We start from the raw sequence: 22,666 nt of genomic DNA on the forward strand, positions 1-22,666 counted from the left end.
CATGAAAACAAGGTGCCCGTGCTGCTCAGTGCACAAGGTTGAGCGTTGATCTGGGGGCACAGGAGCCGAGTACCCTTGGAGTGACTGAGACCCTCAGTGTGCTCATGGCTTCTGGAAAAGGAGGCCCTGAGCTGCGCCGCCTCTTCTGGAGGCTGAGCACCAACGCACCAGCACCTGGCTGCACAAGCAGCTGTCCAGGTTCAGGGCCACAGGCAAAATCCAGGTGTCAGTGAAGAAAGGTCCAAGCTCTTCAGGCTCTACTATGGTGAATTTTATGGACAGACAAGCCATACTGTGCTGCTGGCTGCCTACAGTCCCTCCAGGAGCATCCCCTCCCTTTTCCCTTTCCATCACCCCTCCGGAGAGCAGGGCACCCGACAGGCACCTTCACCTTTGCAAATGAGCTGGCATTCATCAGCCCTCAGGGCTGAGCAGTGTTTGAAGATGCCTTTGTGCTGTAACACTGCCCAGTAACCCCCACTGGGCAAAATCTATTGCCTAACATGCTGACCAACAGATCTCCTTGCTTCTTTCTCCTTCACAATATAGCTCTCCTGAGTCATTTTTGGCCATATTTGTACATAAGCTGGGCACAAGAGTACTACAGGGTAATAAACAACTAGTTTGCACTGCTCTCAGAGCATTTCCAAATGCCTCTGCTTTTCAGCCACTTCACTGGAGAACCTCTCAAAAATCCTCTTCCATTTATAGCCAGGATTCAAAGACTGGAGCTCCGTTGCCCACAGCCCTCATGCCCAGCTCTCCCACATCCTCGCTCCAGCAGATCAGTAGGAAAACATTTGCATCCCCAGGATTGCCCAATGCCCAACAGCCCGGGAAGCTGTTGAGGCACCTCTCTCAGAGCAAGCCTTGCGTCACCTCCTGCGTTTGGGCAGCGGTGCGGTCATGACTCAAGGCAGCGTGCGCAGAGGCTGAGGAAAGTCCTTTCAAGCGGCTCCGGATTCACCTATGGGGAGCAAGCGCGCCCAGAGTTCACCCCGCCTGAATTCAGCGCTAGCTGCCTGATGTCACCGCGATTACAGCTCACTTCCTTCAAATCCTGCAAGCCAGGACACAGCAGGCGCTCGCAGGGGCTGTGCAAAAGCGTGCCCACAGTGTGCCGTACCCAGCTGGTGACACGCTCCAGTGCACGCGCGCACTGGCACAGCAGCTGCTCCGGAAAAGGCGAGGAACTGCTCCTCTGGGGTTCCTGAGCTTCCCAGCTCAGGCAGAGCATCCTGCACAGGCTCAGTGGTACTTTGCCCCCGTTTATCAGCTCGTCCCTTTTACTGGTTGAATGATGGGGCTGCCCCTGGGATGGGCAAACATTAGGGCCAGAGCAGGAAGCTGAAAGGAAGGAGGAAAATTCACCAGGCCAGCTTTCGCAAGTAATGCAAATCTAGGGCTTGGTACCTCTGGGCCAACAGTCAGTGCCACTGAGAGCCACCACACTCAGCTTAGATTTCCCTGAGGCTTTTCTGAGGCTCAGCAGCTTGGGCCTGAGAAGGAAACATTAACGGCCCTTAGTGGTGGTGGAGGTGGTGAAGGGCCTGATGGCCTTTGGGGAGGCTGTCCCATTCAGGGCTGGTTTCTTCAGCCCCGTCAACACTCAGCCCAACAGCATCATTATCTAATTCATGTTTTAAATGTGATATGCCACCACTACACACATAGCAGAATCAAGGAGGGGAAAGCAGCAAACCCACTGACCTCCTGCAGCAAAGGGTTTCAAGGGTCAACCAAGGGTCTCCTTGGTTTGAAGATATGGCACCTCCAAAGCAGGTCCTTGGGATGGGGCTTTCTCCTCTTTCTTCTGAAGCCTGAGCTCTGGCTGCCCACCCCCACACGACAGGGACAAGGAGCTGCTTTGAGATGCTTCACTGTCACAGACAGTTCCAGCTTCAGCAAAATCCACCCCACCAGCCTTTCTTGCCAAAACGTAGGCTGATTTTTAATTTCTGCAAGGCTTACACAATTTCAAGACAATATTAAAAAAAAAAAAAAAACAAACATAGTTTACCAATTTTCTACACTTGTCTTGATTTTAAAAGAAAACACATCTTAAATAAATAACTAGCACTTCTCCTGGGCTCTGCAATTTGAGATTTGTCTTTGGAAGAGGAGAACAGGGTTTTTATTGCTTACACTTGAAACTGGAACAACACACTTGATGCCTGCTCAGAAATGCGCAAGCTCTTTGAAATTAATGACATACCGCATGGGAAGGTGTAACTCATGCCTTGATTTTTAGAAGAGGCAAAAGCACTTGATTGCAGCTGGAGTTAAACTCGAGTGAATCCTTCAGCTGGGTTCAGCCAGTTGCTTTGAATCAGTATTATGGTTACTTGGGTCCATGGGTGGCTGGGCATGGTGTGCAATAATTGCAGCCACTCAGTGCTTGGAGAACCACGACAGTAAACAAAAGGAAGAGTTGCCCAAAGAAGTTCTTAAAACTGACTCCTCCATGGACCATGCACCGCATCTTTCCTCCTGGCCTCACAGGTTTTGCTCCGAAAGCCACCTCAAATGACTTGTATGCCCCTTGCCGTCTCCTCCTCACGTCCTGAAGGAAGCATTTTGCCCTGCTGGTCCCATAATGCTGAATAATGTTCCCAGTTGAGTCATCTGCAAGCTCTTTCCTGGAACGTAGCTCCTAAACTGGGGCTCCAGTGACCTGGCCCCCCTCAGCAGGTGGTGGCATCGGCCTGATATCCCCCTCCTGGTGGCCCAGGAAGCGCTGCAAGTCTCCTCAGGCTGCGGTGACTCACGGCGAAGCTGCCAGAGGTGGCTTTGGTGGAGCACGGCACCCGTGACTCACCCCGCGCTGGATCAACACCCGCGTCCCAGGCCCAAAGCAGCCATTTCGGGGCCCTCCTCCCTCCGCCCCGCTCCTGCTCCGAGGAGTGCAACTGCTCCGGTTGCCATAGCACGGGGCTCGGCAATAACATCAATAAGGAAAATGACCCGGGATGAGGCCATCTGTTTTATAGTCCCTCCGAGGCACCGCAGCGAAGGTGTTGCGCTCGGTTGAGTTGTGTCTCACTCCTGGGGCACCCAACGCAGCAAGCAGGGACACGTGCTCAATTAGGGAAGAAGGCTTAGGGGGGACAGAGAAGTCCCCTCTGTCTAAAGGGCAGCCTTAGCTGCCTTTCAGGGAGAGAACAGAACAGAGAAAACAGTCAACATGGACACACAAAGGTCAACAGAGAAGCAGCATTTAATCTGCACACACATCAGAGTAGCTCCAGGCTCCTCACTAGCTTTAGCTTAAGGCAAGGAGGAAAGGAAACCCGGGAGAAGAGTCTCAGAGCTCCCTTTTTAAAGGACACTAGTAAATAATCATTAGATGTTATCACTGCCTCCCTAATTACAGAATGCTCCCACATGGGAGGGGAAGAGGCTTACTGAAAAATGCCTATTCCTAGCTCAGGGGACAGCAGGAAAGGGGAAGAGAGGAGTTTGTTGCAGGAGGCAACAAAGGGGTGAGCAGATAGGGTTTGTCAGTACAGACATCATCCCCACCAGAGAGATGGAAAGGGCAAGCACACAACTCTGGCGGAGGACAGCCCTGGTGATACCAGAAACTTTCAGGCCCTGCAACTGACCATGTAGTAGATGCCTAGTTAAAAACAAACTCTGTTGTCAGGCACATTTACACTCTGACAGAGGAAACGTTGGCCACCGAGAGCAGCCTGGGAAGCCGTGGCAATAAAGACAGGCCAACCTCCAGGAGCTCCCTGCACACCACAGCGTGCTGCTGCCGGACAGGCCTTTAAGCAGCGGCTTTGGGTCTCTCCCTGGGCCACAAGGACACCAGCACGAGCAGCAAGGCCTCCTCCCATGCCAAAGGCCACTGTGCCCCTAGGGACAAGGCCGGTGCTGGTCTCCCCGGCCCCTGCGCCATCCTGGCAGCAGGCCGGGGCCTCCTGGGGCCTCCTCTGCCAGCCACTTCACCGCCCGGCCCGTGTGGGTCTTCTCCAGGAGGAATCACAGCTCCTTCCCTGCAAAGGCTGCCTCTGAGAAGCAGAGATCTGATAATAAGAGCCTGCCAGTTTGGCACACAGCGTTGTAACAGATCCAGTTACCAGCAATTAGACACTCCACCCCGATTAATTTGTGCTAGAAATACTATGACGGTTTTAAACAGAAAGCTTGATTATCTGTTCGAACTATTTACCGAAGGTTGGGGTGAATTCTCTGTTATTTAAAATGTTGTGTATTAAGGCTGGACGTTTTATTCAGAGATAGTTACTGTAGTTTAAATGAGATTTATTAAGAGAAGTATTTTAATGAAACAGGAGGTTAGCCTCAATCGTACAATGGCCCTCTGTGATTAGTCACACACCTGCTTTGCCAATTCATGCTGAATTTTGAAGCTATGCATTCTCACAAATTTCTCTTTCATAGTCTTTATAATACTGTTGGGTGATTTTGCAATTACAAAATGTCTCCTGCTGTATTTCCACATGCCCTTCTCCCACGGGTTGTTTATGCCTTGTTTCACGTTCTTTCAGACACCTTTGTGCAGGCTGGGGACACAACAGCCCCCTGGGAGGCTGGGACAGGCTGGAAGTTCACCTGTAAAATTGTCTGGTTTTGGCTGGATATTTTGTTTAGTGGGACCAAGTGATCAGGAAGCATTGTTTAAGCTCCTGCACAGGCAGAAGACAGGAGTTAAGATTTGGCTTGAGCATTCGTCTCTTCACTGTAGCCATCTCCTTGCTGTCTTATTCCGTCTGAGGTCCATTTGGGGCACAAGCTCTGATCTTGCACCCTCTCCACTGCTGCATGAACGGGTCTCATGGAGCAGTTGCATCTTGGAGCAGTTGCTAAAGCACCAGCAGGAGCTGCCACACAATCCAGCCCACGCTCCATCCAGTTGAGTTAGACGTCTCTGGCAACAGATTGCATCAAACCCTCCAGAGGAGCACAGATATTTTCCTGCAAAGAGAAATATTAGCTGAATTTCTAGGCTTACCAGTTAGCTTCACACTTAATATAAGCGTTTGTATTACTTGGGATGAACACAGTGGTTCTATCCTAAGTGTGGGTGTGCTGATTTCATTAGAAAAGCCACGTTGCAAGCAAAGATATGCATCTGAAGTGTCACATTTATCATGAGACTTGCTGCTTAGCTGTGTCGTTATAAACAGACATCCTATCCTGGAGGAGACAAAGTAGTCATTGGGAATATTTATTGTATCTTACTAAGCTGTTCGGCGGGTAAGCCCTTTAAGAGCAGGCTAAGCAAACACCTGCCAGGAATGGTTTAGCTATAGCTAATATTGCCGTGGGGCAGGGGGACAGACTTTGCTTCCTTCCATTTCCCTTAGACCTGTGATGGCACTGTCGTCAGCTGCCCACGTGAGCCTGCCCTCAGGTGAGCAGCACCGGACCAATGTGCGGTGTGGTTACCAAATATCTCTCACATCTCCTCCTCTCTCTCCATCCAAACTGCACCAAACTGCAAACATCCACCCTTTCCCACAAGCCTCTGCAATTTCCAGTGTTTTTTTTGTTGTTGTTGTTTTGTTTTTGTTTTTGTTTTTTTTTTTTCCATTGATTTGTCTTTAGTTGCAAACTTGTTTATTTCTTGCACTCAATAGGCTCAATAGGTTCCCTCCTGCTTCCAGGGTTTTCATAGAGTCATAGAATATCCCAAGTTGGAAGGGACCCATAAGGACTCAAACTCCTGGCACTGCACAGGTCTGCCCAAAAGTTTAGGCCGTGCTGACAGTCCAATCGCTTCTTAAATTCAGATAGGACAATCACCTCCCTCAACCGACTAGCAGTGCTGTGCTTGATGCACCCCAGGATACGGCTGGCCCTCCTGGCTGCCAGGGCACACTGCTGGCTCATATTCAACTTGCTGTCAGCCACAACCCCCAGATCCCTCTCTGCGGGGCTGCTCTCCAGCATCTCGTCACCCAGTCTGCACGTACAGCCAGGGTTGTTATGCAGGGGTGTTAACAAGAGTAGATGGGAAGGTGAGGATTTTTCCTCCAATTCCTTTCCTGACTCCTGCCTTTACTTGCTTTAGCAACTTCACACCACCATCAGCCACCGAAGGCAAAGCAGCATCAACGGTTGCAATATATTCCTTGGACAAGGTGGCAAACACTTTTCAAGCCTTAGCCTATAGAAAACCAGCTTAGTGGTTTCCCACCTTGAACACCCTTGTTTCAGCACCACTATTATCATGAGAACCGCATGCCCCCCTCTTTTAACCACCCTGTGCTAACCGCAACACCCTGAGGTCCTCAGCAAAGTGACACGAGTGTGAAATTTGTCCTTTTTTTGAGCAGGTGGCTGCGCAATTTTATTTTTTTATTATTTTTTTTTAGCAAAACCATGTTTAAGTACTCACAGCAATGAGCAGTGCATACACTACATAAATACACTATGCATACACTCAAAGTGCTCTCCATTTCATGCAGCATTAGTCACTTCCACCAGAAGGAAGGCTGAGTACATATTCTCTCAGAGGCACCTCTGGGCTTCTGAGAGCAATCTACTGTTGTCAAAAGGTCTTGGTCCTTACTGTGTGAGAGAAAAAATCTGCTGCAGTCTTAACCCATACCATGAAAAGCTGCGTGCCAGTGTGAGAACAATAATGCAATTATTTTGCTCGGATGCGCAGGGAAACGGCACCAAACTGGCTGCACAAACCTATTTTGCTTCTGGTACCAGGATTATGGGTGGGGTGAGGAATCACTTAGCCTTAACTTTTTAAGCTGAGCTGTTGACATTCTCTCATTATAGCTTTCCAGATTTGAACCACAATGCTAAATCACCCACACCTTTATTTGAACAGAATTCCCCCTCTGCAAAATGAGCCCGTGTGCTCCTCTCCTCTGTGCCCCTTCCTGCCCCCCGTAGGCTGCTCGACGTGGTGGGAGCGATGGTAGTGCAGAAGAGATGGGAAGATGAATTCTGACTCTTCCTCTGCTTGGTGACAGCCACCTCCAGCATCTACCCGCTCGCACAGACAAGGTGAGAGGTACAAAAAAATAAATGTAAACCCTAAAAACGGATCCCATTTTTGTTGCTCTATTCCCACATCTCACTGGAAGCTGGCAGGGAAAAGTCTCAGCTTGCAGGTTTTGCAGACAGACGTCTGACTAGCCTGGGCAAAAAGGAAAGGAAGCAAAAGAGCAGAACAGCCACTGAAGAGTCAAGAAACAAAAAGAGAAAGCAGGATGGAGTGAGCAGAAGAGCACAGAAATGCTGGGGCGTGGAAGGGAGATAAAGAAGGGAGATGAGTTATTAGTGGAAGCTGGAAAAATTAATAGAGGAGGATGGAAAACTGCAATAGAGGAAATAGGAGTGGGAGGAAACAGTCATGGGATGTAAAGGGGCAAATACAGCTGTAAAAGGGTGGGGGAAAATCAAAAACACATTTACACCCATTTTTCATCCTAAAATGGGAGATTAGAGATTTGCATAGGGAATACGCTTGAATCAGTTTAAATGCTGCATGAGAAAGAGCAGAAACAAAAACGTGAAGCTTACAACGTGTCCTATGTTCAGCACCAGAGCTGAAGTGACTCCAGCAGCACTCGCTCAAGTAATTTCTGCAGTGATTGGAGTCAGTCACAGGGGATTCCTCGTTTCTCCTGGAGACTGCTTCGTAGCTGGGTTAGCCAGAAACAGCAGGCACGCGGGGAAGTGTGAGGATGCTAATGATACAGAGAAAAGGATCCACATGCTTTCTGAAAACTTGTCTCCAGCTGTGCCTGTCCATTTGTAAGCATCACATTTTCCCTCATACACGTCTCCCTATTTCCACAGGCAGCACGCTGAGTACTGGACCTCAGTAATTCCAAGCTGCCAATCATGCACGTGTCCATCTTAGAAACAAACTCAGTTCCTTCCCAAAGCTTGTTCTGGACCACCAAAAAGATGCAAAAGCTTCTTTTTTTTTTTTTTTTTTTTTTTTTTTCGAAGAAACTATTGAAAGTGCACTGGACAGTCCATTCGTTTTTTTTCCCTGAACTCATGGAAAAGGATCAGGAGTAACCACCAGCAACAACACCACAGATGCGGATTCATTTTTCACCCATTGACCCTCCTTTACTGCTGAAGGAAGCTTTTTCACTTGTAACAACAAAGAAATGCAAGGGTAATGGTAAATAAAGTTGATTGTAAATTATTATGCAGAAGTGGAATCAAAGATTTCGTAGCCAGCTCCTTTTGGTTGCCCAAATAAACACTGTTTGTGTTGTTATTTCAGGATAAAGAGGAAATGCGAACTTTGGTGATCTGAGGCTAGACAGAGATTTGCTTTTATGCCTATTTTGCTGCTCCATCACTGCAAATGTTGAAAATAGCTGGTGCCCCTGTGCAGCAGAGAGTTACTTGAAGCTACACGCTCTATGTGATGGTCAAAGTCCTATTGTGAAAAATGAAAAAAAAAAAAAAAAAAAAAGAAAAGAAAAGTAGGTAGAGTTCATCTCTCTCCTCCATTTGGCCTAAGAGGAGGCATCAAAGTCTGTTGTTCCCCTTCTCCCCCCAAACAAATAAGGATGGAACAGGGTAAAAAAGGAGCTATTGTTCAGACATGATCAAAAGCAGGAGACACATCAATGTTCAAAGGGAGTCTGTCCCGCATCCCTGCTTCAGATGGGGTGAATGTTCTCAGAAACGCTTGAAACTCTCCCCCCTCCTTCCAGACAAGGCCACCCTTGTGGAGCATGTGCTCGGCCCCTCCAAACCTGAACACCGCCGCTGAATTCAATGTCTTAGAGTGGCCTCCATGCTCCGCACTGGTTCAGCGCATAAAGAAAAGACATCAGCAACTGGGGGCTAGTGATTTTTTTTGGTCTGGTTTTAAAATCAGAGCAAGTTGCTGGCTGGGACAGCGCACGCTCTGCACTCTCAGCCTTCTGCCTGAAACAACACAGAAGCCAGCCGCACGGCAAGGACCCGCACAGCGTTGGCTGGAGCAACTTTGTCCGAGTGCAAGTAGTCGGTGCTGCTGCTGGTGGTCGCACACTGGGAAGAGAAACACGCTTTGTTGCCACAAGAACCCTTCTCACATTCTTTGCCTCGGTGTCGCTTCTTTACAGTCGCAAGGCTATTTGCTTGGACGCCAGCTTTAACAGCACGCAAGATTTCCAGAATGCATCTTTCAGCCAGGAGAACAAGACAGATTTTTATTGGCTTACGAGCAATAAAGAAGTAATGTATTTCTGGCTATTTAGATAGTGACGTGGCTAAAGCAAACTCCTTTGTTTTCAGCAGCTGCTAACAATACCTGTAGGGAGCTGTTCCCAAGGCAGTTATCTCTGGCACTGGCAGCAGGAGGATGTAAACAGCATGTATCAAGTTAATGGAAAACGTCGAGCAGCCAGCTCGGAAAGGAACTGTGTTCAGCCGGGCCTCTCTCGCGGGGATCGCCTCCTCACGTGGAGCAGCAGCAGCAGCTTTCCAAGGGCACATCCTCCTGGGCCTCGGCTCTCCGTGGGTGCGCGTGGAGCTGGAGGCAGCGAGCTGTGCAGAGGATGGGGTCACCGTCACCGTATCCGAGCTCGGGGTCAGCGCTGAGCTAACACGCTGTGTGCTCGCTCCCAGCCCGCTGCTGGCTCCTCTCTGGCTCAGTCAGAGCCAACGCGTGAGGGGCTGCATCCGTCCACACAGACGTAGCCTAAGATGAGAAAGATAGCGGTGGGGTTATTTTGAATGACATAGCCCGGACTTGCACGCTGTGGGAGGCGTGATGGGAACTGTTTCTGTCTTCCCTGATAATTTAATGAGCTGTTGTAATGAGGGATGCACTGAGCCCCTCATTTGTATGCAGTTCCCACATGAGATGTGAATATTAAATTCCTTTAAGTATGAATCAGCACCTCTCTCCTACTCCCACAGCTCCTTCCCCTATCTCGCCATCTCTTCCAGCTCCACAGCCCCAGATTCCCCCGCGGTCCCCTGGGCTCCCCCACTTCACTGTCACCTCAGCAGCCATCAAAGGAGACAGATGCGCCTCTGATCGCGATCACAAGCACCAGCCGCTCGGCAGAACAAAGCTGGAGAGAAGGTCTCGTGTCTTTCTTCAAAACCGACTGCAGCCCGGCTACCCCCGCGGCCTCTTTCTTTGGGAAAATTTCATGACATGGGAAATTAAACCTACGGGGCAACGCTGTCTCTGACAGCTGGTAGTTTAAATAATGAATTGGTAATTTTAAACCCTTTTGAAATAAAAATGAAGTTTAAAAAAACATAAACTTTTGAGACACACCTTTTGATGGTGCAGGGCTTTCCCACGTAGATTCCATCAGCAGCCATCACTCAGCGCTGGCAGACAGCAGGTGCTCGCCGCTCCGCACAGGGAGAGACGCACTCACCAAACGAGAAAAGTCAGGGGCTAGGCGAGTTTGCAAATAGCAGCAATTCCAGTCCAAAAAATCATTTCCATAGCAGAGGGGAGGAAGTGCTCCCTGAGGACAAGGAGGCTGGCTGGCTTTCATTTTTTCCAACCCATAGATGTTCTTTTTTTTTTTAAGCAGCAAGGCAGGAAAAATTATGGGAGAATGGGGTGGAATGTGAAAATTCAGAATTGCAGTGTAGAAATCACCACCTGCTCCTGCAAAACAGGCTACTCTTTATTTCCAAAGCCCTGGGAGCTGTAAACCAGGATTTCTCAATAAAGTGTGCTAAGCTAAAAGGCATGAAGATAGTGACAGATCCAGACTTGTTAGTGCCATGAACATTTGTCTTGGCCACATCATGCAGTGCATACACAAAGTGCTGCATCTACCATCTAATACCTTCCACCTTATACCCAAACATGTGCAGAAAGCCCTGCCTCAGGAACATTCAGAAACTAAAGACGAATTGCATGTCTTAGTACAAAAACAAACCCGGCACTGTAAAAGCCAGAATTTCTGCTGTGAAGTCCGTCCTTTTGGGATTTTCCCACAGTCACCTACACTCAGATTCCAGTTGCCAGAGACCTCCAGGACCAAAGCCAAAAGCGTAACAGGAAAAAGAAGCATAAAGCTCATGCCCAGTAAATGGGAACTTTATTAAACTACCAAGTTACTCCGAAATGTATAAATGTTCCATTAAATACATTCAGTTTTCTTTTACACAGATTTATAGAAACTTATTTACATATTCCAAACACATTTAAATTATTTTTTTCAAGCTTACTACCAATAAAAGTTTTTTTTTTTTTTTTAATAAAGGAGAAGAGTTAATCATCTGCTTTTGCAGATGTGCATACATACACACAGATACAAATAAGGAAAAGAGAGATTTTTTTTTCTTTTAAATCTAACCCACAAGGGAGGCAGCATCCAAAAAGCTTATAGGGTTTCGAGCAAAAATTCACCCTGACCAAAAAGTGGGCTATATAAATTCTCCCTGTGGGACAGACTCAAACAAGAAGCCCTATGTAATACTTCGTGGTGTTTGGGTACGGTGTCTGCAGTAAGATTTGCTGGTATAAAGGAAGCACTAAGGGCCCCTTGCCAAATTCAGAGTACAAAGGTAGCTGTCCCTGATACTATCCCATGAGAAGCATGTGACCAATCTGGCGGCTTGTTCTCATTCCAGCACCAAGGGATAGAGCAGACAAGCAGATCTACCATTAGTAAGTCAATGCCACTTGTCTGAAGAGATTTTCCTTTTATTTTTTATTTTATTCTTAAATGAGGCTTCATTTGTAAGCAAGTAAAAAGGCAACTCTTTAAATAAGATACTTAGGAGAACAGCGATCAGTTTCCTCACCTACGTACACTTCCCTTAGGAAGACGCATAGCATGCTGAACAAGTTTTCCCTCATTCTCTGTACCTTAGTTTGGGAAGATGTTAAAATTTGTATCTGCAGGAAAAAAGAGCTGTTTCTATTTCGTAAAAAGCTCATCAAATACTAGTTTAAGTCATCCTTTGGAGTCTTTAAACATTAAAAACCACATTCGAAGCAACCAAGGAAGTCTACAAAAACATTGTCATGCGTAAGCTCTGTGTTTCATGCTAAATATTCATGTTGACAAGGAGAAGAGGAGGAGGAGGCAGGGAAACTGATGGCTCAATCAGAGCCATTGCAACATTCAAGTAATTTGGTAGTAGATAAACCAGTGGAAACATGGAATAGTACGAAAGTGCTCGGCACTACAACGCAGCCTTCAAGACTTGAACTGCAAACATCCTTGATATGTATCATAAATATATGGCACTTCTGTATGACCCAAAGCTGGCAAGTTTGCTTGTGACTAAAACAAGTCAGATGAGGAATAGGCATCATCCCAATGGTTACTGATGGCCCTTCCAACAGGCACAGCCTCCGGCTGTGCTGCTCGGCGCAGCACCAGCCGTATCTACTCGTGCATGCAAGACAACGCTGCCACATTCTTGGAGAAAAAGCCTCCTGGCCAGCAGAAAGTTTTCTCCAGACACACATACACATTCATAAAACATGCTAGAAATTCTTCAGTGAGGTTAAAGACAGCCACAAACAGAAAATATCCCATTTTACTATTTTTTGGCCAGCAGTTCCCAGTCTGTCCAATTGCCAGCAATGGACTTTGCAACAGGCAAAAAAGAGTTCCTGAATCCGAGGCAGTAGAAGCAACGAAAAGCACGATCACCCACGTTCATTTTCAGTACTGTTCCACAGGATTCACTTTAACATCAAATAAGGAACCGACCAGCACAAACGCTTGAGTCTTAGGAATAATCTTATGTACATACAAACTGGCCTTTATCCATGCTTTGTCACAACGCGTTTCATCTTGTAGTTTAACTGCTTTACAATTTTTGGCTTTTGGTGACCTTCTATAGGATAAATACTCAAAGGCTTGCTGTTACGCTCTTATTCCATCACAGTAGCTTCAAATACATTCAAATTCATAAAAAAAAGGATTTAGACCAGAACCCGAGTAGTTGCCCTTTTCCAGTGGTGTGCGGTACTTCAAAGAGCACATGGTGTTGCTTCTCAGCAATGTTACCGTTTTAAGGAATCCCACGACGCAGACATCCAGTGCTTGAACAAGTGTTCACATTCCAAGGTTCCCCAAACCTCTCCCTTACTTCAGCAACGGCTTCAGTATTTTACCTATTGTGGTCCGGTTCGCATCTTTCAGTTTAAGAGAGGACTTCTCCTCCGTTCCCTGCTCCTTTGCTGAGGGCTCCACTTTGGTGCTGACAGTGTCTCCCTGGAGGAGGCTTCTCCCAACCGCTCTGGCACTGTTTGCTCTCTTTAAAGTACTGCCCCCATTCTCCTTTGGACTCATCTCATCAGAGGTTGCTGCTGGCTTTGCTTTAGGCAGCCGCTGGGACACAGACCTCGTGATGGTTGGAGGTCTGGATGAGCTGGAGAGATCCACTTTTGCACGCTTTGAAGAAGAAGCCACTGTATTCCTTGCGAAGCTGGGGACAGTGGATGGTGTCTTGGGGACACTGACTGGGGCAACTTTGGTGTCATCTGCAGGGGTCTGTGGTTTCACGCTGGAGCGACAGATCTTTATTTCATCTGTCTTCGATTTTACAGTACTCCTAATGGGTTTAGAGACGGGCTTCTTGAGAGCGACTCTGTCCCTCTCAAAATGAGCGCTGCTTGAGGTCACAGTCCCCCTCTGTAACCTTGGCTCTTCCACTGACACGCTGTGCCTGTAAGGACTCCTCGGCAGCGTGTCGGTTGTGCCTCGGACAGAGCTGCGACGAGACAGACGACTCTCCACCGTACTAGTTTCACGAAGCGCCGGCTTGGCTTCGGGCTTTTTCACACTGCTTGGTGGTTTGTTAGACCGAGAAATAGGCACCACTTTCCTCATACTTTCATTCTCAGAGGCATTCAAAGTTCTTACAGGTCTGGAAGAAGCTGTGTGGCTTGGGCGAGTGCCACTGGATTTGGAGGAACTTGGAGATCTGTCCTTAAGAGAGTTTCTCTTTGGTCCTATCGCGTCTTTATTTTTTACGGACTTCTCTTTAGAAAGCATGTGCTTGCTGTTGGCATCATCCTTATCATTTGTGGAAGCATGAGGAGACAGATCCTTGGCAGACGCAGTATTCAGGTTCGAGAAGAGCGTTCTAGACCTGTACTGAGCACCACTCACCGAAGAGCGTGCTTTGCCAGCCTCACTTCTTACTTCGTTGCCCACCGATTTGAAATCATTTCCCTCTTCAGAGTCCAGCGTCAAAGAGCAGTCAGTCGTCGTATCCGACACATAGAACATGGGCCCGTCGTCCCTGCTTCCAGAAACACTTGTATCCAGGGACATGGGGCTGCTGCTGCTGGGCTCTGAAGCTTCGCTCTTGCCACCCACTGCCTTGGCTATATGGTCATGGGCCTCTCTGGAGCTCCTGCAAGCTGGAGGCAAGTCATCATCAGCAGTGCTAAGGGAATGCAAGCTGAGGTCATCTAGAGTCTCCAAGTCTGTCCCACCGACATCCTCTAAGTATATTAGAGGTGTATCTTCTCCGGGCTTTGCTCCTTGAATGTCGAACTTACGCAATCCTTTAACAAGTTCGTGCTCCTCAATTGCAAGGGCCAGAGCGTTTATGTCAGCGGACTCCTCGCAGGAGGCATTAGAAGTGTGCGTGTTGTAGTTGGTGCTTCTCGGTGGGAAGCGGGCACCAGGACCGGCTGACCCACCGAAGTGACTGGACTGTGCTGGGGGCAACTGCAAGTGGTCACCGCTTTTCCCTTTGGTTTCAGACTGCTGGTGCAAGTGCAAGGTATTTAAGTTGAGATCTCTCGTTTCTTTGGATTCAGTCCAGGCCACATTGGGTCTTGCTTGTCGGGTGTTTGCACGGGGAAGGCTGTTAAACTTGTTTGGATCCTCATCTTTTGAGATCTCCAGGAAACTCTGCAGCTCCCTGTCTGCAGTAATCCCCAGAGAAAGTCGAGAGCGTCTAGAATTGGGGTTTCTGTACGAAGGGCTTTGGGGTCTCTGCTGCAAGAAGGGAAGAAATTCTTCAAGTCCTTTTTTGGCCAGCATTTCCACATCATTTTCACTGCTGCTCCGTCCAAAGCTCCCAAGCTCCCCAGCTGCCCAGGATCGACGCTTCTCCTCCAGCTCCTTCCGCCTTTGCAGATGATGAAGTTCCTGAATCTCTCGTTCCCTGTTTTCCTGATAAAGAAAGACATAAATCCATGTTACAGAGGACAGTGCCCGACATGAGAACAAGTTGCCCTGCTTTATCTTTCCCTTTATTTCTTCCCGTCAACGTTATTTCCTTCTGCCATCACCCTCCCTCCACCCCCAATACATACAACCCACATGACTTCACTGTGGCAATCACAGTCTGCAAGCATTAACCATATAGGCAGCAGTTCCCTGCATAACTCATGCTGAAGGCACATCAGTCTGTGCGTTTTCTTCTTATGCTGACCAAGCTCCTGCACAGCACAGAATGTGACCTGTCAAACCCAAGCAGATGTCAGGTGCACTCAAAGAGTCCCTGCTATATATGGAGAGCTTGAAATCTGCTCGCGGTATGTTTAGAGTTGGCAGCCTTATCTGGTGAGTAAACTTCCACCTGAGCATTACATATTTTACAACAAACTCGTCTGATGAGCACACAGTCAGTGTGTTCCTTCCACTGTCCCATATTACAACAACTGCAATTGGAGCAGCAAGTGGGGTTGCTACGGGGTGCTACTTACCTCCAACTTGAGCATAACAGAAGGGGAATTTTATGAAAAGACATTACCTACTTCCACATGAAAGCAAATTAAAAAGTTTATACACTGCCTCATTATCATTACTTAGACAACAACGGACACCTCTCAAGGACCATTAATAAATGCTTCATCCCAGATTTGGACCTCTTGTTCACTTCAAAAATTGGTAACTACTGCTCAGAAGTTGCCCGGGGCAGGCTGGGGATTTTGCTAACGAAGCTACTGGGTTCTGGTTTAGAAGGCAGCAGTTTGTGCTTGAAAGACAACACAGGAACACCTTTCTGCTATAAAATCATCGTCAGTGGATTATTATGACCGTCAACATTTTAAGTGTCACCTCTACACTTCAGATTTAATCTAGGTGCAACTTCAGTTGACCTTTCCAGGTTATTTTCTGAAATGGAGAACCTGGTTTTCTAGAGCCAGTACAGCTGTAGCAAAAGAAAGAAGAGAAAGGGCTAGTCTTGACAGAGGATTCAAAATTACATCATTTTCCAGCATGTTGTTAAGTCTGCCCTCAGCAAGCCTGTATGACACACTGTTTAAAAAAACACACCTCTATTTGTCTGAAGCACTGTCTAGTTTGATTTTCCCAGTGTTGTGACAACAGAAGAGCTGCACAACTATAAACAGTTGCCTGAAAGCTTTCAGTAAACAAAAGCCTAATGCTGAAACTCCTTTTGATGAATGGGTTGATCTACACCTCTTAAAGTGGATTTGAGGTGACACTGGGCTGTGAAAGATAAGATGCATTAGAGACCTCAGAAACCCAAACAGCTAAGAAAGGAAAAAGAAAAAACTTGCTTTTCAGGAAGAATGTCTGTGACAGGGAGCTTTCTTTCACAGGCGTGGAATTACAGAATTAATTCTTGCCTAATGCTAAAGCTTAACTTTAAATATCCCATTGTAAAGAGAAATAGTTAAAAATAGTAGTAAGTAGATATTACTTTTGTCTTCCATACTAGACACAGAACATTTTAACCTCACCCAAAACATGCTTCTGGAGATTTTATTCACAAGAAAAATCTATTTTAAGCACATAGAGCCATATTCTAAAATTGAAAAAAAAAAAAAAAAAGAGTTAACACACAGTTTGAAATATGTGCACTTGGCTACCGTGTGTAAGCCATCTTTTCACACTGCTGGCTGTGCTGTCCACATGTTACATTGAGCAGACCTGCAGTCTCTATTCTAAATTGTTCCGTTAAATTTGTAGGGACATAGGTAATCCACATAAAATACCTCATAAGTAAATCTTTTCAATAGTCACAAATAAAAGACTAATTTGTCATTATTTTAGTGTGATTACTTACTACAGAGAGAGGAAGGGAGATCCCCATGGGACCCTGAAGTAATAGCTATTCATCAACCACTTGTAATGTGTGACTATGAATTAAATCCCCAGCCCTGAATAATTGAACACGTCCTTCATGAATGCACAAAGTCATCTCTCACTGAAATGTCTGCAATAGTTACCACCGTTTATATCTGTATAATATTCACATGCATAACTACGTGCTGCCTTGGGTGGTAAACGGTAGGTAAGCTAATGGGGTAATGAGCATGTTAACTGAACGTCCTCTTAGCTTGCTGTAATCAAGAACGTTCTCTCATTTCTAAACTAAAGCTTTTATGCAAAGTGCTGTCAAATGCAGGTCTCATAAGGCAGAAAAAATAAATATATTTCTGGATCCATCTAATTGATGCTATTTATGAAGTCCTAAAAATTATTTGTAATGACAGGCAGACTTTTCTCAACCAAAATTCTAACCAGGGCTAATATTGCTCCTTGCCTATGCTTATCTTCGCATACTTGAATTATTTGGGACCAATTCAAGGTGTGCAGTTAGTTATATACCATATAGCAATTATCAACCTTCTCACCAAAGGAGGAGGAAGAAGCCCACCTACAAGCAGGCCTACAGGCTACCCTGACAGAACACCTCAATGGTCTGGCCAGCCTGAGCAGAAGGTGCAGAAGAGAACAAGAGCTGATGAGTTGGCAGTGGGACTGCATACCGGGCTGGGCAGGATGACCATTTCCACGGCAGTTTGCTGTAGCCATTCTGGCAAATATACCAAATACCACCAGATAGGAAGTGTCCCATAGGCAGAAAACAAATAACTTAATCCTTGTGGGCCAGCATTTATTTCAAACGAGTGAGAATTGCATTCAGTGCTTACCAGCCTTACTGCAAGTTTAATGGTGCTTACCTTAACAGCCTTGTTGAATCTAATGCAGAAGTCCCTAAATATCTGGAAACATTCATCCAACTTCATAGTTTCTTTGTCCTCACAGAAGAAGTCAATGAGAGCGTTTCCTTCCTTTTGCAATTCCCGTTTCTGGTGTTCAAGCTCTTTTAGATGTCTTACAGCAAACTGTAGCAAAAAACACAGTAGGGTGAACTAGATAGAAAAATTAAAGTCCCAACAGGTGATGTAAATATTAAGAATTTAAGAAAATCACTTTCCATCCTAGAAGCTAGCTGTTACAGAGCCCCAGAAATTAAGACTTTGAGGGAAAACTTCTAGTAACTAAAAGAAGCGTCTTGTCATTTCAATAAATTGATTAAGGAAGGTCAAGGAAAATGCATAAATCAAAATGTAAATTCTAGTGACAAGGATACAAACCAGGCAAAAGTTCAAAAGCCCTTGAACTGACATAGATCCGTAATTCTCAGTTGAGTAAAACCAAAGACTGTATTGGTGGACCACTTTGGAGCCCCCACAAAGCTCTCATGCCTTATTTTCCTATTTTCCTGGCAACTTTAAACTCAGTTGAAATGGTTTAGTTCTTTCTCTCTGATTTTCTCAAAAAAATCATGAATAAATTCATGGATATACATCATACGATCCACTGCTTCCTGAGCTGACCTTAGACCACCACCAAAAAGCCTTTCATGCCAGACAGGTAAGGGAACACATATACTATAAATGTATTTTAAGACATCCAGAAATTATCTCTGTAAAGTAGTGCTCTGAGTCAGAAGTGTAGAGCTATACAGACTTGGTTGGAGTAGATTGTTGGAAAAAAGTCAGGAGGAAGACAGCAAGACTGTAGTTAGACTTTGAGCAGCAGAACTACTTAAAAGAATTTCAGAAGTTGCTCCTCTGTCTCTCTGATCTACATCACCAGCCATTCACTCCCATCCTTGCATGGTCCCACATCTGAGAGCACATCTGACTCAAAGTAATGTGGGGAGAAAATTAATTTCCAGACAAATCTGTTCTGACACTGTCCACCTCATGATCACCTAAATACTTCTTGTACTGCAGCACTGGAGTGTGAATAGGCAGCTGGAGGTACTGGTGACCATTTAAGACAACCCCACCTGCCAGAAAGCTACTTGCCAAATGATGCCAGTAGGGTAGGAACAAATCTGACTTGTTAGCGTTCAGAAAAAAAAACAAAACTGGATAGAAGATAAACTGGACAATTGACAAGAGCATACATAGAAAATTAGTTCCTCCCACATATTTCAGTAATTTATTCATGAGGATGAGATAATGAAAGCTGACTTTCAATCAGCTTGGTTATCATCTGCAATTTAAAAACAAAAACCGGAAGCGTTTCTGTAAGGTATGTATTTGTAAAATTATTTTTTTCCCAACATTTTTTTGGAACGTGGCCTAAACAAGGTTGTAGTGTTACGTAAAACCATCTATTAAATTAAAAAAAAATTCCCAAACATGTCAGAACAGAACATTAAAGAGTCTGGGTGCAATGGATAAAAGCCAATATTTCAGAGTGAATGAGGACAGCTATTTCAATCTTGACCCGCCTCTTTCTTCATCAGCTTCACATCTCCTGTAAAACTACAGGACTATTAACTACACTTGCAAGTTGAAAATCAGCGTGGGTTAAGTTCCAGTTCCAACGCCTGCTTTTTCACTTTTAATAACTATCTATAGCATGAAACAGAAAAAAACATTTAATTGAAGTATAATACATATTTCTCCAGGCATCACCCGGAAAATACCAAGAACTTTGCATCAAAGCTAAGCGCTCTGCTTCAAAGTGAAGTGCTATACACATTCATGCTTATGAAGTCACTGCGATAGGAAAAAAGAAAAGGAGAGCCTACCAAGAAGAAATGGTATGGCTTAAGAATAATACACTCTGTGTGAAGGGCAAATTAGTACAGAAAACAGCCCCTTAGCATGCAAGCTGCTAACAATATCTCCCCAGTCACCTAACAATCAGGATTAATATGCATAGCACAACCTCAGCAAAAACTGACATGATCCAATATAATGTCACAGCTGCCCGAAGTGTAGTATCTGTGTGTTAAGTACAAAACCAGAGATTGGTCCCAATTGTTTTATATTTTAACTACAGATCTCCAACAGTCATTTCACAGGCTTCAAACACGCTTGCCTAACAAGCCTCAGCCAATGTACACTCAACATCCCTCCTGGTAAAAATACAGTCTTTCCAACACTCTTGACAAACAGCATATATTTGGAACATCTTCGTACAACTGACAGAGTAGGCATATCGAAACAATGCTTCACTTTATTAACTTGTCCACACAAATTACACTGAGCTGAGGAATGCTACTGCATTCAGGCGATAACAACACATTAACACAGATATCCTACAAACCTGCAGAAAGCTTTCCATCTGGTAAAAGAGTTTCGGGTCTCGTCGAATGCTGTCTTTAACAGATCTTGCTTTGAAAGACAGCGATTGAAGCTCTGCTTCTAAATTATCAATGGATAACCTAAAAAAACGCATATACAGAGAATACTTATCAGTGAGAAAGAGTTGCCCCTAGGTTAGCCACAATATGCATCAAAAATGGATGTTTAACACGAGGTGCAAGCTGGCTTTTAAACAAGACCTGCCTGTTCAGGAACTACTTCCAGAGTATAAATCGAAAGTTAGGAGAGAGATAAGCACATTTCTTCTTATTTGCAAACTGAAAAGATTCCCATGGGGTGTGGTTTCACAATTAACTCAAGCCAGTCCTACCCAGCCTTACCACCTGAAAGTGCAATGCCACCCTGCCCAAGCACTCCTTTTTTCTCCCTGTGGCCTGTGCTAGCACTCATCTTCTAAATACAGCCATATCTGCGAACTGAAAATTAACCCAAAGAAAGGTAAAACAATTTGCTTCCAGATGGATCATTTCCTTGGTCCATCTTTTTACATTACTGTTTAAGTGCCAAAGCTGGCACAAAAAGGGGTCAGAAGGGACTGTCAGCCAGGACTGCCCATTTTGGCAATAACATGAGGCATCATGAAATTGCATGTTATGTTCTTCTAAATTGTCACAGCAATGTAGCCCACACAGTCTCGACACAGCAGTTGTAACATTTCATCCTTCTACCACATACCAGCAGCAGAGCTGCTCCTGTTTTTAGGCAAAAGGAACTCAACAAATGTACGATCACAGGAAGGAGCTCTCATCTGATGTAATCTAAGTCTCATCCTGGGAGAGGCACTTTCCATACGATGGGAGCTTCCACTCAAATCCCTCAGTCACTTTGAGGGTAAACACTCCTAAAGCCACGACATTTCCTTCACAAGGAAACTGAGCTCTGTCTGGAGTTGAAGCACCACTATTTCCAAAACGGTAAAACTTAACAATTTTTGCACATATGCTCCTAAACTACCCTTAATTCACCAGCAGAGAGACTTCAACACAGTAAGGCTGAAGACGTGTGGCAGACTGACTCAGTACACATGGCAGAACATGGTGACAGCACGTATAAATGAATATAATATGTGTTGTGTTTTCTCTGCTTACTTAATCTCCAAAGGTTAGCTCCCTGCTCTGGGAAGATGATGGGTGTTTTTGCAAATGAGAAGAGGTGTACATGATACAGGCTATGTTTTTCTGCCTGTGAAAGAGGAGGATGAAGGACTACAAGGAAAGAAGGTGAGATAATAAAAAATAGAGTACATAATGGCAGTTGTTTTAACATGCTCTAATTGGAAGGATTTATGAGCAACTTGTACATGACAGTTGTCTCTAATAATGATCTTCCTCACGCCCAGTGGTAGGACATGTATTTCATTTTGTTTCATTTTCCTGTAGAGTGCATTCCACAAATAGATTTCAGCAAGAGTTATAACAGAAGATTTTCAGCATTAACAAATGTGATCAAAGTACCAAACGGCTTGAAAAATATCACCAGTTTTCAGATTCTGCCTGTTCCCCCATAGTTTGCCAGGGGGCTTGGATGACGAGGGAAGCTACATTCCCCAGCAGGCCACGAGGCAGACTGCCAAGAAGGTGTGTGGGTTGGATGGCAGAGAGCCACACAGGTGGTCCATCAAAAATTTTCTGATTAACTCCATGGCCACTCCTTTCTTCAGAAGATTTCAGAGTCCTTTGCAGACATGACTTAATTCTGCATCAGATATAAGAGCAGAGCTTGGATCCATTTTACAGCTGGGAAAATAATGTAAATAGATTGCCCAAAGCTCAAGGAGCAAGGAAGTAGCAAAACTGGGAGTAGAACTCCAAGATCACTAGCTTCCAGGTTTGTGCTTTAGATCGCAACATCTCACAAAGGCAGGTACAGTTATCAAGGTATGAATCAGGTTCGGTTTAAAATTATGCAGCTAGAGATGTTGAGATGAAAACACAGAGCCCCAAATCCTTCAGATTTTCCACCTGACAGAAATGGAGAAGCAAACCAAGTATCAAAACACATCTAAGAGAAGCCATGGCCAGCACTTGTATCTGGAACCACACTTGGAAGAGCACTGAACCCCGCTCAGAGACAGATGAAAATTGGTTTAAAGAAAAACATGAATGTGCTTTAGCATGATCTCTTAAAAGTAGCATCCATGAGCATGGTATTTGACAGAGATGAAACTACAAAACACTTCTGGAGATTGTGTCATAAAAAACCTTACACCTGAAGGCACATTGCAGGCATATTTCTGCTAGCAAATGGAAATGCAGCCCTCAAAGCTATAGTAAACATTTGTAAAGATCTCAGGTTTTGTGCCAAGACTTCTCTGAATGAGCCTCATTGCTGCACAAATAAAAAAGTTCCAAGTCACAGTCTAACCCTAAGTTT

The 22,666-nt window shown here is 45.4% G+C and overlaps 1 protein-coding gene across 1 annotated transcript in view; it reads right to left on the minus strand.

Moving 5' to 3' along the window:
* Positions 1-11,420: 11,420 nt before the first annotated feature.
* FHDC1 (FH2 domain containing 1) overlaps positions 11,421-22,666 on the minus strand; it is a 32,017-nt gene continuing 20,771 nt past the window's right edge. The window contains exons 9-11 of the mRNA XM_082759059.1: positions 20,235-20,352; positions 17,843-18,007; positions 11,421-15,074 (exon numbers count right to left, since the gene is read on the minus strand). Coding sequence (XP_082615185.1) covers positions 13,029-15,074; positions 17,843-18,007; positions 20,235-20,352 — 2,329 coding nt within the window. The 3' untranslated portion in view covers positions 11,421-13,028. The remainder of the gene's footprint in view (positions 15,075-17,842; positions 18,008-20,234; positions 20,353-22,666) is intronic.

This window comes from Aythya marila, assembly GCF_965140915.1.
Source record: "Aythya marila genome assembly, chromosome: 4".
Lineage (NCBI taxonomy): Eukaryota > Metazoa > Chordata > Aves > Anseriformes > Anatidae > Aythya > Aythya marila.